This window comes from Podarcis vaucheri (genome assembly GCF_965113315.1).
Source record: "Podarcis vaucheri genome assembly, chromosome: 14".
Lineage (NCBI taxonomy): Eukaryota > Metazoa > Chordata > Lepidosauria > Squamata > Lacertidae > Podarcis > Podarcis vaucheri.
This window is the reverse complement of record NC_138752.1, coordinates 34,117,604-34,131,506: the sequence shown is the minus strand read 5'-3', so window position 1 is coordinate 34,131,506 and position 13,903 is coordinate 34,117,604. Positions and strand designations below refer to the sequence as shown.

The following is a 13,903-nucleotide window of genomic DNA, read 5'->3' as shown; positions in this document are numbered from 1 at the left end:
GGGGCTGTGCAACTCTGTTACTTGATCTTTCAGTAGCCTTTGATAGCATTGACCATGGTGTCCTACTGGTCCAACTTAGTGAGGTGGATATTGGAGGTTATTATGGTGACTCTCTTGGGCCTCTATGGAGATGCTGGGGTTTAAACCTTCAACCTTCTGCATTGCAAGGCATATACTGAAGCACGTGAAAGTAAGTGGGTACTTGCTAGGTGCAAAATAAGGATCAGGCAGACTCAGCAATGGAGAATAAGAAGGTGAGGTTTATTGCCAGGCAATAAGGACCCAGTTTGGAATCTCTTCCAAAAGGAACTGGCACCCCGATTGACAGAAATCCAGAGGTCTTTATACCTGAGCAAATCACAGCAAATCATAGATCATGAGACAACCATGAGGGATTCACAATATTGTCAGTGAGAATCAGCCAATCAGCAAGCTGTTGTCACGCTACCAGCTCCTGGTTAAGCACTGGTCAAGCACTGGTCTAACCTCTCCCCTAGTTATGACAGGACAGGGAGTTTTGGAGATTTTGTGGTTTTGCTCTTCCTGTTCTGTGGATTAATTTAGCCTGTATCTGAGGGGAATTTGTACCAGAATCTCTGATTCACGTCTTCCCCTTGTCCAGGGTACACGGATGTTTGTAGGGGAAAGGTCGGTTCCTAACTTTGCTGTTCCAAGCAGTTTGCAGTTAGCTAAGGCACAGTTTCCCTTTGATTCAAAATGGATTATAAAATACAGAAATCCTTGATTATGTGTAAGCATATATGAATATATGTTGAATATATTGATTACTGAGAACTGATTATATGGATAGCATAGGGGTAGCCCTTCTTCCTTGCCTCAATACTTTTCCCACAGCTGTGCACGTGCCCCAGATTGAATAAATGACCTTTGAGGTCTCCTTCAGTTCTCTTATTCTGTTTTCAGCTTGCCAATGGGGTTAGGTTGCAATGTAGATCTGGTGACAGAATTGTGTCTATATTTCTTTATGTTTTTGTTCTTTCTGGGAAATATGGGTCACCTGTAAATAAAAATTCACCAGCTGTGTTTCTTTGCTGCCTCTGGATTCCTGTGTCTGATGACAGCTCATGATAGATAGATAGATAGATAGATAGTAAATATGAATTCTTTAGGGCTCTTTGTATCTTTTTAGCTTTCCTCGCAGATATGTGATTTAATTAGAACTTTAATCATTTTGGGGCCAACCTCTAGAGTCCTTTAAAGGTCCTTTAAATAGTGGAGTGTTAGCTAGCTTAACTAGTGATATGTAGAGAAACTGCATCTGAGAATCGCTTCTGAAGTATTTCCCTTGGCAGGCAAAAACAGGCGACCAAAGGTATAAGAAATTTCATTTATTAAAAAAGAGAAAAAGTGCCTTTAATTTAGGGTGTGTGCACTTTCCCCCCATGTGTGCATCATTTCCACTACTGCAGAGCTTTCCAAACTGTGTGTCGCGACACATTCGTGTGTAGAGCGAACGCTCCCTGCGCTCCTCCCAGGGTTGGAGAGGGGATAGCTGAACCTCTGGTTTGCTGGTAAAACCGAATTACTGTGTCTCAAAATGAGGTATGTCTAAAATGTGTTTTACCAACATGAAAAGTTTCGAAAGCTACTGTATGAGCACTAATGTACCCAGAGTTTTCCCTTACCTGATCTGTGGTCCCACTTTTCTTCCAGTCAGTACATAGAGTAGGTATTAGTTAGATTTTCTTTTAACCCATTCTTCCATGGTTATAGTTATGGGGTGTGTAAAACATATGGAATGCAATTATGAAAAAATACAGTAAAAAGCAAAGCAAATAAATGCAACACAACTGGCAAAGCATTTGGGCAATCAGTTGTGAAGCAATTAGGTGCCTTTGGCCCCCTTTTGTTAAGATTAGAGCCGCATCTCCCTGCTGTAGACATGTTCAAAGCTGGTTTAATTTGGTAGTGCAGACATGTTGTGCATGTCATATTTTGTGTTTCCCAAGTGCATAATTCTGTGGTTCTAAGCTCTATGGGTGCTCACCAGGGGAATATTCAGGGCACGCATCTGGAATCTCCCATGGCAGAGCTGGGATTTCACAGATTTAGATGATAATCAAGTTCTTTTTTGTGTATCAACACCCCTGCCACCACCTTGTGCTTCAGAATAATTTATATTAGACCCAATGAAGTTACTGCTGCAGCCGGGATATCTCTGTATCAGAGCTACAGAGACATCGGAGTGGGAACTCTGAGGTAGCCTATTGATGCTCTACTGGGGACCACAGGGTGACACCTGACTTAAACATTTTCTTTCAAGATACAAATTCCAATATGTATTTTGAGACGTTTCAACTGCTGTGAACCATGTCACAGTGTTAGGAGAAGTGCAAAATTCACTGGATAGCTGAGTTCTGAGCCACCCATTACTTCAAGATCAGGTCATTTCAGATAGGAATTTTGAAAAAGATCCATTCCCTCAGCTATCTGCTATCACAGGCAGAAATGCTTCTGAATATCAGAAACTGCAGGAGGGGAGAGTGCTGTTGTGCTCAGGTCCTGCTTGCGGGCTTCCCAGAGGCATCTGGTTAGCTACTGTGTGGAGATAATGTTGGGCCTTTGGTCTGATCTTCCCGACTCTTCTTACGTTTTTTGTCTCTCATCAGCAAGGGGAAAGGACATGCAAGCATTCATGGATAATGTTATCAATGGCTACTAGCCATGACACCTATGTATTACCTCACTGCTGGAGGCAGTAGTACTCTGAATACCAGTTGCTTGGGACCTGAGGGGATAGGGCGGTATACAAATTCAATAAATAATAATAATAATAATCACAAGTGGGTAGAATTGCAGATGCTTCCCAGAGGCATCTGGTTGGACCCTATGAGAACAGGATGCTGGACTAGGTGAGGCATGGGCCTCATCCAGCAAGGCTCTTCTTGCATTCTTACATATAGCAGGCAATTTTGAATGTTTCCCCCCCCTCACTTTAAAAAATGTGGCATGTGACTGTTTGGTTTTCCAAGGCAAGCAAAAGATTCTGATTTGCCTTAGATATACCAGGCCCTACGAGTGTCCCCATTTTTTAGAAGACATCTGAAGGCAGCCCTGTTTCGGGAAGCTTTTAATGTTTTATGTATTATAGTATTTTAATATTATTTTGGAAGCCGCCCAGAGTGGCTGGGGAAGCCCAGCCAGATGGGCGGGGTATAAATAAATTATTATTATTATTATTATTATTATTATTATTATTATTATTATTATTATTATTATTATTTTCCAGGGACAGTGCTGGATTTACAGAAGCAGTCCCATTTTCTGAGTTCATCCCAGAATGTCCAGCTTTTCCTTAGGATGTCCCTATTATCATCAGATAAATGTTGGCGAGTATGGAGTTACCTGATCTCCATCCCCACCCCCCGGTCCATCTGAAGGCAACCCTGTGTGGAAAAGTTTTTTAAATGTTTAATGTTTTATTGTGTTTTTATATATGTTGACAGCTGCCCAGAGTGGCTGGGGAAACCCAGTCAGATAGGTGGGGTATAAAAAGTATTATTGTTGTTGTTGTTGTTGTTGTTGTTGTTGTTGTTGAATAAAGGTAAAGGTAAAGGTACCCCTGCCCGAACGGGCCAGTCTTGACAGACTCTGGGGTTTGTGCGCCCATCTCACATCTATTGGCCGGGGGCCAGCGCTGTCCGAAGACACTTCCGGGTCACGTGGCCAGCGTGACAACGCTGCTCTGGCGAGCCAGAGCCGCACACGGAACGCCGTTTACCTTCCCGCTGGTAAGCGGTACCTATTTATCTACTTGCCCCCGGGGGTGCTTTCGAACTGCTAGGTTGGCAGGCGCTGGGACCGAGCAGCGGGAGCGCACCCCGCCGCGGGGATTCGAACCGCCGACCTTTCGATCGGCAAGCCCTAGGCGCTGAGGCTTTAACCCACAGCGCCACCCGCGTCCCTCGTTGTTGTTGAATAGGATGCTCCTATTTTGTTGGGAAAATGTTGGAGGGTATGATATACAATCCCCTGCAACATTCTGTGTTCATTATATATATTTGGCTAGTTAATCATTAAGAAGGTAAGATTACACATGCTGTTATGTCTCTTGGTTGAATTGATCTGTCTGAAAGAGCTAGTCTTCCAACCAACAGGTTAACAGACTACTTTAATATGTGTGTGGCAGCAGTGTGTGGTGGGGTCCTCTCTCTGTCTCCCCACCTCTTTCTCTCTCTCTCTCTTGCATATCACTCCTTTGTTTCCATACCCTGAGGCTATGATGCAGTTTGCCTCATTTAACTACAGTGTGAAAACAGCTTTCCCTGAGAATGTGAAATATCTGCTGCCAAAGAGGCAGAACACAAGAAAGAAAAGAAAAGGGGGGCAAAATCAAATAAAAGCAAAGAATAAAACAGCAAGAGAGAGTTTTAAAATGTGAGCAGTGGTGGAAAGAAGTGTGTGTGTGTGTGTGTGTGTGTGTGTGTGTGTTCTCTTCCTTTGCCCCTCCACCAAAGGAATGAATAAATACAGTATCGTTCTGCAAATGTATGCTTACACAAAAGATGAACATTGCACAAGTAACATTTCTCCTGCTTTCATTTGTGTTCAAACACATAACAGGGTTACTCCTTATGTTTTGACACTTATCATGCAATTTCTTAATTATAAAAGCTTTGTGCAACAGATGAAATGCTGCTGTGAAGGGAAAAAATTAAACAGGAAGATGTGAGATATTATGTACTGAACATCTAAAACAGTGGTGTTTTTTTGTTGTTGTTTTAAAAAACCTAACAATCTGGAGTGTTTCTAGAAAAGCTTGTGCCTCTACATAATGTAGACTCTATTTTCTCTTTCTCTGCTTAAGAGAGTTCAGCATATAAACAGAAAGCAATAAGCTGCATTTTATACTCTGGCATGTAAAGCACCTTTCGGAGTTGAAATGTGGATTTCATTAAATTTCAGGCCCATGCACAGGCCAATGACTTTCGGCTCTTCCTTAAAACATATACATGCAAACAAGCTTGCCAGCTACTATGTTGCTGAGCCATGCCATGCACAGGTTTACAAATACTGAGAGACACTGGAGGTGAAAATTATTTGGTGCTCTTGCTTCCTTATCCTAAGGTAAAGGTAAAGGGACCCATGGCCATTAGGTCCAGTGGTGGCCGACTTGGGTTGCGGCGCTCATCTCGCTTTATTGGCCGAGGGAGCCGGTGTACAGCTTCCGGGTCATGTGGCCAGCATGACTAAGCCGCTTCCGGTGAACCAGAGCAGCGCACAGAAACACTGTTTACCTTCCCGCCAGAGCGGTACCTATTTATCTACTTGCACTTTGACGTGCTTTTGAACTGCTAGGTTGGCAGGAACAGGGACCGAGCAACAGGAGCTCACCCCGTTGCGGGGATTCGAACCGCCGACCTTCTGATTGGCAAGTCCTAGGCTCTGTGGTTTAACCCACAGCGCCACCCGCATCCCTATCCTAAGGTAGCCTTCCCCAATCTGGTACCCTCCAGATGTTTTGAATTATAATTCCCATCAGCCCCTGCTGGCATGACCAGTGGTCAAGGACAATAAGAGCTGTAGCCCAGCAACACCTGGGAAGTACCACTTAGAGACCCTAGACCCTAGAAGTCAATGACATTCCAGACTCTGCAGGAACAGGCATTTCTGAAGGCTTATCGATTTTACAAAGATTTTTAAGCATTTCTGAAGGCTTATCACACTTACCTCTTGTCCCGCTCTTCAATTCGGGTTTTCGCAGGGAAAGCTCTGGAGCAAAAAAAAAAAAAAAAAAAGCTCAGACAGTTAAATTGCAGGCCATGCCTGTAAAGAGGAGAGGAAGTGTGGATAAGCGTGGTAGTGGGGCTGCGGAGGACTTAACTGTGAGCGAAGATAGATACCAGCAGAACACCCAACAGAAAACACCTTACTCCATCCAGAGTCAACTAAGCCAAGTGCCACCTAATGACTAAACTACATAATGGCGAATTCTACACTGATAGCAATTTGGAGCTAGTCAATAGCTCTGAGATCAAACTTTATTTCCTAAATATAGGCTTGAGGTGCATGTCTGAAACTGATAACTTGGCAACCCTAAGCACATGACGTTAAATGTTGGATATCTGAGCAGAAACTGAGCTTTGCTATTTTGCTTTTTCACAGACTGGCCTTTAAAGGGACCAGTTTCCCCTCAGGTTGAGATTTCTAAGTTTGGCTCTCTCAGGCTGCAGTTGATAAGTGTTCCTGGAAACAGGTCAAGGCCTTTTAGTCAACCTGTTTCCTCAGACCTCAAAGGGCCTCCAATTGACTTTAGGCTGAGGCCTCTCAGTGTATGTGCTGCCTGATTTCATGCTCCCGATTTTGTGAGAGGTAACTGAGCATCAGTGAAAGTGTGGAATGATATGTCCCTGGGTAGCAAAACACTTTACAATGAACTAACTGTGGAAGGAGTGCCTCTGGAAGCTTTTATCTGATCGCTGCTGGTATCATGTCAGATCTCAAACCCAAAGCAGATCATGAATCTGCAAACCAATGAATAGCAGGCAGTGATTCCCTACTGCTTCAGTTGTGTTACACCACCAAACTTGGGCCAAAGAAGAGAGCAAGGAGTCTACAAATTGGAAGATGAAACAGTCATGTGACAAGGCCTGGCTTCTAGCAACACTTCCAGGCCAAGTTTTGTTCTTGCCTCTAAACTGCAAGGAAACACAACTTGCTTGGCAGAAGCTGGGTCAAATAAGCCTCTGCAGTGTTCCAGCAGCTGTTGGTCCTCTGACCAATGTCTGGGACCAAGCAGTTGGAAGTATATCAGCAGGGATTCACAGTCTGTAATTTAAGGTTTAATTCTGTTATAAGTGTATGTCAACTAGCTAAGAGGGTGCTGGGTGGAGGTGTTGGTTAGCAACCAGGCAGAGTGGCATGAACTCTGCTGAGGGAACACATGCTCTGATTGACTGTGTAGTTCTGAGAGAGCATTCCCTCTGTATGTATCATTGAATGTATTTTTGCTGTATGTACAAGGGCCGAGGAAAGAAATGAAAAAACTTTTTCTTATCAAATGATGAACAGTTTTCAATCATTTTTAATTTTTTGCTCAGTTTGCACTCAGTGTTAGCAGGATTTCTCTCTCTGAGTCGGCATTATTCAAAACTGTATGTGAAAATGTGTTTATTGGGAAAATCCACACTAAAATTCTAATATTTCTTTCATCTGGATTGGGTAGTTGTTGTTTTAAATGTAAATTGCTTTGGAAATGTGGAGAGCTGTATTTAACATTGCAAAAATGAGAGAACCAAAATTTACAGATGCTTCCATCCCTAATTTTGAGGAAATGTAGTTAGGGTTTTGCTGGGAGGATATTTTTTTTAAATGGACAAACAAACAAACCTTGCAAGATTTGATCAAGTAATGCCTATTTAGACATACACCCCCCCCCCCCGGAAATCTACTGGTTTGCTTTAGAATCCGAACTTAGTGTTATTCTTGGGAACTTTCTCTTAGACAGCAGTGTGCATTATGTCTCTTGGAACAGCTTAGTTGGTAGAGTGTGAGACTCTTCAACTCAGTCATGGGTTCGAACGACACATTGGGCAGAAGATTCCTGCATTGCAGGGGGTTGGACTAGATGGCCCTTGCGGTCCCTTCCAACTCTACAATTCTATGATTCTATTATTTTTGCTTCAAAGTGTGCTAAGGCAGCCCTCCTGGATTTAGAGTCCTGCTGCTCACTCTGCTGAGCATGGGCACCAAAGTCCTGCCCATCTGGACATAGATACAGAAAGATCAGGAATGAATGACATTTTTTTTATTATTATTGCAAAGGGGTGGGAGTGTTGCTTAATGTTGCCTTTGGAGTGAAATAAGTTGGAAGCCACCAGTAAAGAAATTGTACCAAAGCTCACTGCTCTTAATTAAATATTAGCTGTAATTAGCACTAAGAGTGAATGCTACGAATATTAATTCTAAGCTTGTGAAAGGGCTGTCATTGTTAATGAGAAACAGTGGGGGTCTCTATAACATCTGTTTTAGAGCTCAAGGTAGCATAGAACTCTTTAAAACAAATTGCACCTAGACAATCATTCCCCATCTCTCTTGTTTTCTTAATGGCATTTTTAAGATATAGCAATAGATACATATAGCAGACTTTCATTCCATTTTAATTGATTAATATTTCCATAACATCTTGAATCTGCTTTCCAAGTAATAAAAGCACTTTTGTGGAATTTGGAGACCTAAAAGGTCTGCCCACTTTTGCATCTGACCTTCCCCACCACCATGTTGCAATCCCCAGAAGGTTGTCAGTAAGGGAAGCTGGTCCTCAGGCTCAAAATGATTATGCAGATCATTGAAATGATTACTGGATTATTGGGACTTGGCCTGTCCCATCTAGTCCAGCATCCTGTTCTCATAATGGCCAACCAGATGTCAGTGAGAAATCAGTGAGCAGTACATGAGCACAAGAACACTCTGTGCTTTTAAATGCCCATGGCTGGAAACCACAGGAGAGGAGAGGACTCTTCTGCTCAGGTCCTGCTTGCTTGTGGGCTTCCCATGGGGTCACCTGTAAGAACAGTATGCCGGACTGCATGGATGATTGAGCTGATCCAGCAGGCTTCATCAGCTGCTGATGCACTCTTTGTGCCTTTTCTCTGTTCAGAACAGAAGGAAGGATGCTTATGCACTCATGGGATCCAGTGAAATGTGGGCATACCTTTTTCAGGGAGTGGGGTTCATATAAGAGAGGCCAAGCCAGTGCAAACAGGAACTGAGTAGGAAGATTTTTGCGGTGGTTAAAACCCAACCTGTAGTTGTGCCCATACTTCTCGGCTGGAGAAACTAGGAAGGCAATATCACCAAAGGGGGAGGACTGAAGATCTGCAACAATTCAGGAACGAACTGCAGGACAAGCTTAATAATCTTACCTACCTTCTCTTTGTTTGTTTTCTCTTTCCCCTTTGCAGGGTAATCAGGAAGCCACAGCACCTCCTGACACAATGGCACAGCCTTACGCCTCGGCTCAGTTTGCTCCTCCTCAGAACGGCATCCCCGCAGAGTACACCGCGCCCCACCCTCATCCGACTCCCGACTACACAGGCCAAACCACAGTTCCAGAGCACACATTAAATATGTACCCACCTGCGCAGACGCACTCTGAACCAAACACAAGTGACACAAATGCACAAACTGTGTCAGGCACAGCCACAGTAAGTATATATATATAGATAGATTTAAATTTCCCCATGCAAAAAATATTGGCATCAGCAATGCAGTCTATATGAGGAACCTCCAACCCTTCTAGACTCGGGGCTCCTCTTGCATCAGTGGGGTTTTGAGCTGGAGCCACAGGAAGAGTCTCCAGCTCAAGCTTCTGTTGACCTGGTAAAACCAGAAAACTGAAATCTGAGTATTGAAATCTGACCTGTCCAATCCAAACTGAATGCTGCCTGAATAGAGGTAACTGTTTACTTATGTGCATCATTTTCTCCCCTTCCTCCACTAGCCTAAATTTAGTTTGTGATTTCATTGGGACAGGGATCTCTTCCGCTAATATGAGTTTGTTAAGTACTGTGCATTTGGAGTGTGAAGTATTCATTTCAGTTGTGAGGATTTACCACTGGGCCTTTAAAATAATACCTGCCTCTGTATGTGTGAAACATGGCTTCCCATCTAAGGTGCTTGCATGTATTTATTCTGCACATGGTGTTCAACTACTTATGTGTGAGATTAACCGTGCATAATGCTATAATTGTCCCCTAGTTTACCACAATCATTGACAGAACATTGCTGTGCGAAAAAATGTATTTGACATATCATGTTCCTAGTGTGTGGTTCCTAGTAGCTCTTTTTGTTGAAAACTATGGCCTCCAAGAGATTATTAGGATGACATCTGGTGGATTAAACAGCTGGGTGTTTCAACCTTTTATCTTCAGTTATTGAGAATCGGTGTACTGCAGAGTTTAATGAACAATTATGCACCTAATTCATACAGAAGGTAGGAGGTGCTTAAAATATTATTTATTAGGCCCAACACGTTTTGAATAACACCATCCTCAGGAGTTTCTGTATAACAGAAATATCTTCAAAGCCTTGTGCGTAAATTGATTGGCTTAAGCACAAATATGCCGGCGGCCACCGTCACCATAAGGTTTTCCATAAGAACATAAGCAGAGACCCATCAGAGCATAAGAACATAAGAAGAGCCCTTCTAGACCAGATCAACACTTGGGCTTCTAGAATTAAGCCAGGCTCCCTCCCTGATTTCCAAGCATGGAGCTCTGATAGGAGACACTCAGGTTTCCATTGGCTTCAAATTCCTTCTGTTTCCAGCTAGACATTTTAACCTGCCAGCTTCCCACCTAGTATATCATATTTCAGAAGGTGATACAATATTTTTCTTTAATTTAGTCTAAATCAGAATGAACCAGTGCTGACTTCTGGGCCCAGGAGGTGTGGTGTGCGGGGAATGAGTAGTTCAACTGTACACTGTGTGAATGAGTTGCTTTTATCTGTTCTGAATCTTGCAACATTCAGCTTCATTGGATGTCCATGAGTTCTAGTGTTATGAAAGAGAGAGCAAAACTTTTCTCTAGCCACTTTCTCCATGCCATGCATAATTTAATAAACTTCAGTTATGTTGCCTCTTACTTGTGTTTTCTCTGAACTAGGAAGTCCCAGATGCTGCAACCCTTCTTCATAGGAGAGTTGCTCCACCATTTTGATCATTTTGGTTGCCCTTTTTTGAATGCTTTCCAACTCTAGAATATCATTTTTGAGTTGAGGTGACTGAAAGCGGCAACAACAGTGACTAACAATTCTATTTAGTGGATTGATTTTCATTCTAGAAATAAGCAAAATTCAGCAATTTCAACTCCACTTTCCATTTTTGTGAAAATTCTCTGATATCCTAGCTCCAACTGACGCTCTCAGGGTTCTAGGGAGAAAGCAAAATAAATCCTGCAGACTTCAAGTCTGTCCACCCCAACCTACAGTTCCTTCCAAATAGACTTCTTGTCATAAATCCCCCCAAACATAAAAGATATCACTGAATATAGCAATAAAGTGTGGATTTTCTGTTGTTTGTTGTGACCATTGCAATATCTGCATCACAAATCCAAGCCACATTGTCACCATTTTATGAGCTACCCCAATCCCCATTTGTTTTGGTTTGTTTCATATCCAAATAGTGTATTTTGCTTCAGTTTGGGTTGTTTTTTTTAGAGTTTCAGGAGACATTGTGTGTCTCAGGATGTGTGGCATAAGGCTTTATTAATGGATTCATGTCTGGTAAACAATTCAGCCTCTGCAAAACAAACAAGCAAAATGTTCTCGCTTGTATCCAAAAGGTGGTCTACCACATTTGAAAGTCATGATCCACTTATGGAAGAGGCTCGTTTTCCACACTTGTACTGGAGGACTGAATGAGAAAACAAGCTTTGCTTCCACATGTATAATCTCTTGTATAAACAGAAGCATACAGAACCTATAAGGTTACAACATTTGAGACTTTCTAGTTTAGGAGGACAAAATGCACATTTATAACATTGCACATGATGTAGAGAAAGTGGATAGGGATAAAAACTTATTTTTAACTTCTTCCTCTCATTCATAACTTCTTCCTCTCTCATAATAGTGGAACATGGGGCTTCTTCCTCTCTCATAATAGTGGAACATGGGGCTATCCAACAAAACTGAATGACTTCTTCACACAGTACATAGTTGAATTGTGAGATTTTAATTAACAGAATGATGTGAAAATGGGATGGAATGGATTTCTGAATGAACTAATGGGGAACTGAAATGGACAGGAAATAGATTCACCCATCCATTCTTATAGGGAAGGGAACTTGCTTGTAATTTAGATGTTCTGTCCCTTATTTTGCTGGATCTGCTTCTGCTTACATCAGAAAGGAGTATAGTTAAAACCCCCACCTCATATACAACATTTTTTAAAAAAGTTCAGTGTATGAAAAGTGTGAAGGTTCATGAAGCAAAGTATGATGGTGGGGGTTGCACATGAAAGTAAGTTCCTGATGTTTAGCCAAATGTGTGCCCAATGAAACAAACATGTCTTACAGTTAAAAAGCATCATCATCATCATCATCATAGGCACTGAGCAGCACTTTAAAGGGGCTGGCTACATTACATTGCTTTGTAACTACATTGCATGGTGTGGGAATGTGCATCAAAGAGTCCGCCAAATTGCTCCACAGATTGGAAACTAGGCTGTGTTGATCTGGTTTAAGAAACAACAGCAACAGCTGGATGTCAAGAACGTGATCATATTCATAGGCAAAAAGATACATAGTAATGAAGAGAATGATAAAGAAATCATTTCTGTTATCAGATGAGAGCGATAATGGCTAACACATTATTGCCACTTCAAATAGTAAAGCAATGTTCTCAGTGAAGTCTGGACAAAGTTAAGCTCATTCCATTTCAATCAAAGTGTCTAGAGGAACAAATCTGTCAATTTTGATGACCCTCTGTTTCTCATTTCCCCAATCTTCAGTTTGCCATATTTCCACAACTGTTTCTGATCTTCACAAAAAATCATTAACATTTTTGTGTGCATTCCTCCTAATAACCAGTTTTTGAAAGCAATTTTTGACAATATGATGCATTTGGGTGTGTAATTTCCGTGTGTGTGTGTGTGTGTGTGTGTGTGTATGGCACACTTTCCACTAATACAGGTGTGTCCAACTTCCAAGAGACTGCGATCTACTCCCACTATAAATAAACTGGCTGTGATCTACCCATTGGATTGACTTTTGAGGGGGAGGATCAGGCAAAGTTGAGCTTGGGGGGGGTTGGTTGGTTGGTTGGGAAATATGAATTTTGAAGTTTAGCCACTATTTTGATTTACACACAGATCTGCAAAGTTTGAATCAATTGGGTTTACTTTAAATTGTGAACCAAACAAATTGGTCAAAGAGTTAAACAAGGGCTTAGCTTCAGCTGGATCACACTGAATTAATTATTTGCTTTAAAATATATATATATAATTTTTATTAATAGGAGAAATGTTGGAGAACTCTGATGAAAATGGAAATAGGAGTAGAAAATGCTAATATTCACATATTCGTTCCATGTCTGGAACAAAACTCAATCCAGTGAATACAATCAGTATCCACTGTTGTTGTTGTTGTTGTTGTTGTTGTTGTTGTTGTTTTCAGCCTGCAAATTATACTTAATTGACCCCCCCCCCACAACATTTGCATTGAATTTCCTTTCCGTTGAAATGAATAGGGTAGGATAATTAAACAACAATGTAAATTATATAATGTACATCATTTCATCACAGAAGGAAACCAGGTGAATAATGAAAGTTTTGCAAGAAGATGAACTGGGGCAGAATGGAAACAATGCTGCTTAGAGACACCTGTGATTGAACTTGGGAGCTTCTGCATGCAAAGGAGATGCTCTAGTGCTTAGCTGCAGCCCTTTCCCATTTTGTTATAGACAGTAGGGCAGTGGCAAATTCAGAAGTGCGAGGTCCCTTCATGATAGTCACAACCATGCCCCCTCACAGGCACACCCCATCTAAGATTATGATAACTAGGGGTGCATTGCAATGATCAATGCAGATGCCCATGTGTTCCCTTTCTGCTAGATCTACTAATTTCTGTGCATGCGCATGGGCAAATGATTCTGAGTTCTCCAGTATCTTTTCTTGGAGCCATGTAATCTGTGCTTTCCTTGTACGTAACAGAGCTTGCACCTCTTTCCCTTGAAACTGAAACACCTTGTGTTTTCAGAATTCCTAAAGGTTTGGAGCATATAGAACAATTCTTCCTTAGTGCTTTTCCTGTGTCCCTTATTTAGAGTGACCCCAGGAGCCAGTCCTTAGTGGCTGATACACCTGTTGTCGTTCTGATTGGCTCCAATGAGCACAAAGGGTGAGATCTCAGTGGCTAAAAAGCTCCATTTTCATCCTGATCAG

The 13,903-nt window shown here is 42.0% G+C and overlaps 1 protein-coding gene across 35 annotated transcripts in view; it reads left to right on the top strand.

Moving 5' to 3' along the window:
• Nucleotides 1–13,903, top strand: part of RBFOX1 (RNA binding fox-1 homolog 1) — a 1,477,709-nt gene that overhangs the window by 1,317,627 nt on the left and 146,179 nt on the right. For all 35 annotated transcript variants that reach the window (XM_082199142.1, XM_082199117.1, XM_082199122.1 and 32 more), the window contains one exon: nt 8,925–9,167. In XM_082199142.1, coding sequence (XP_082055268.1) covers nt 8,925–9,167 — 243 coding nt within the window. The remainder of the gene's footprint in view (nt 1–8,924; nt 9,168–13,903) is intronic.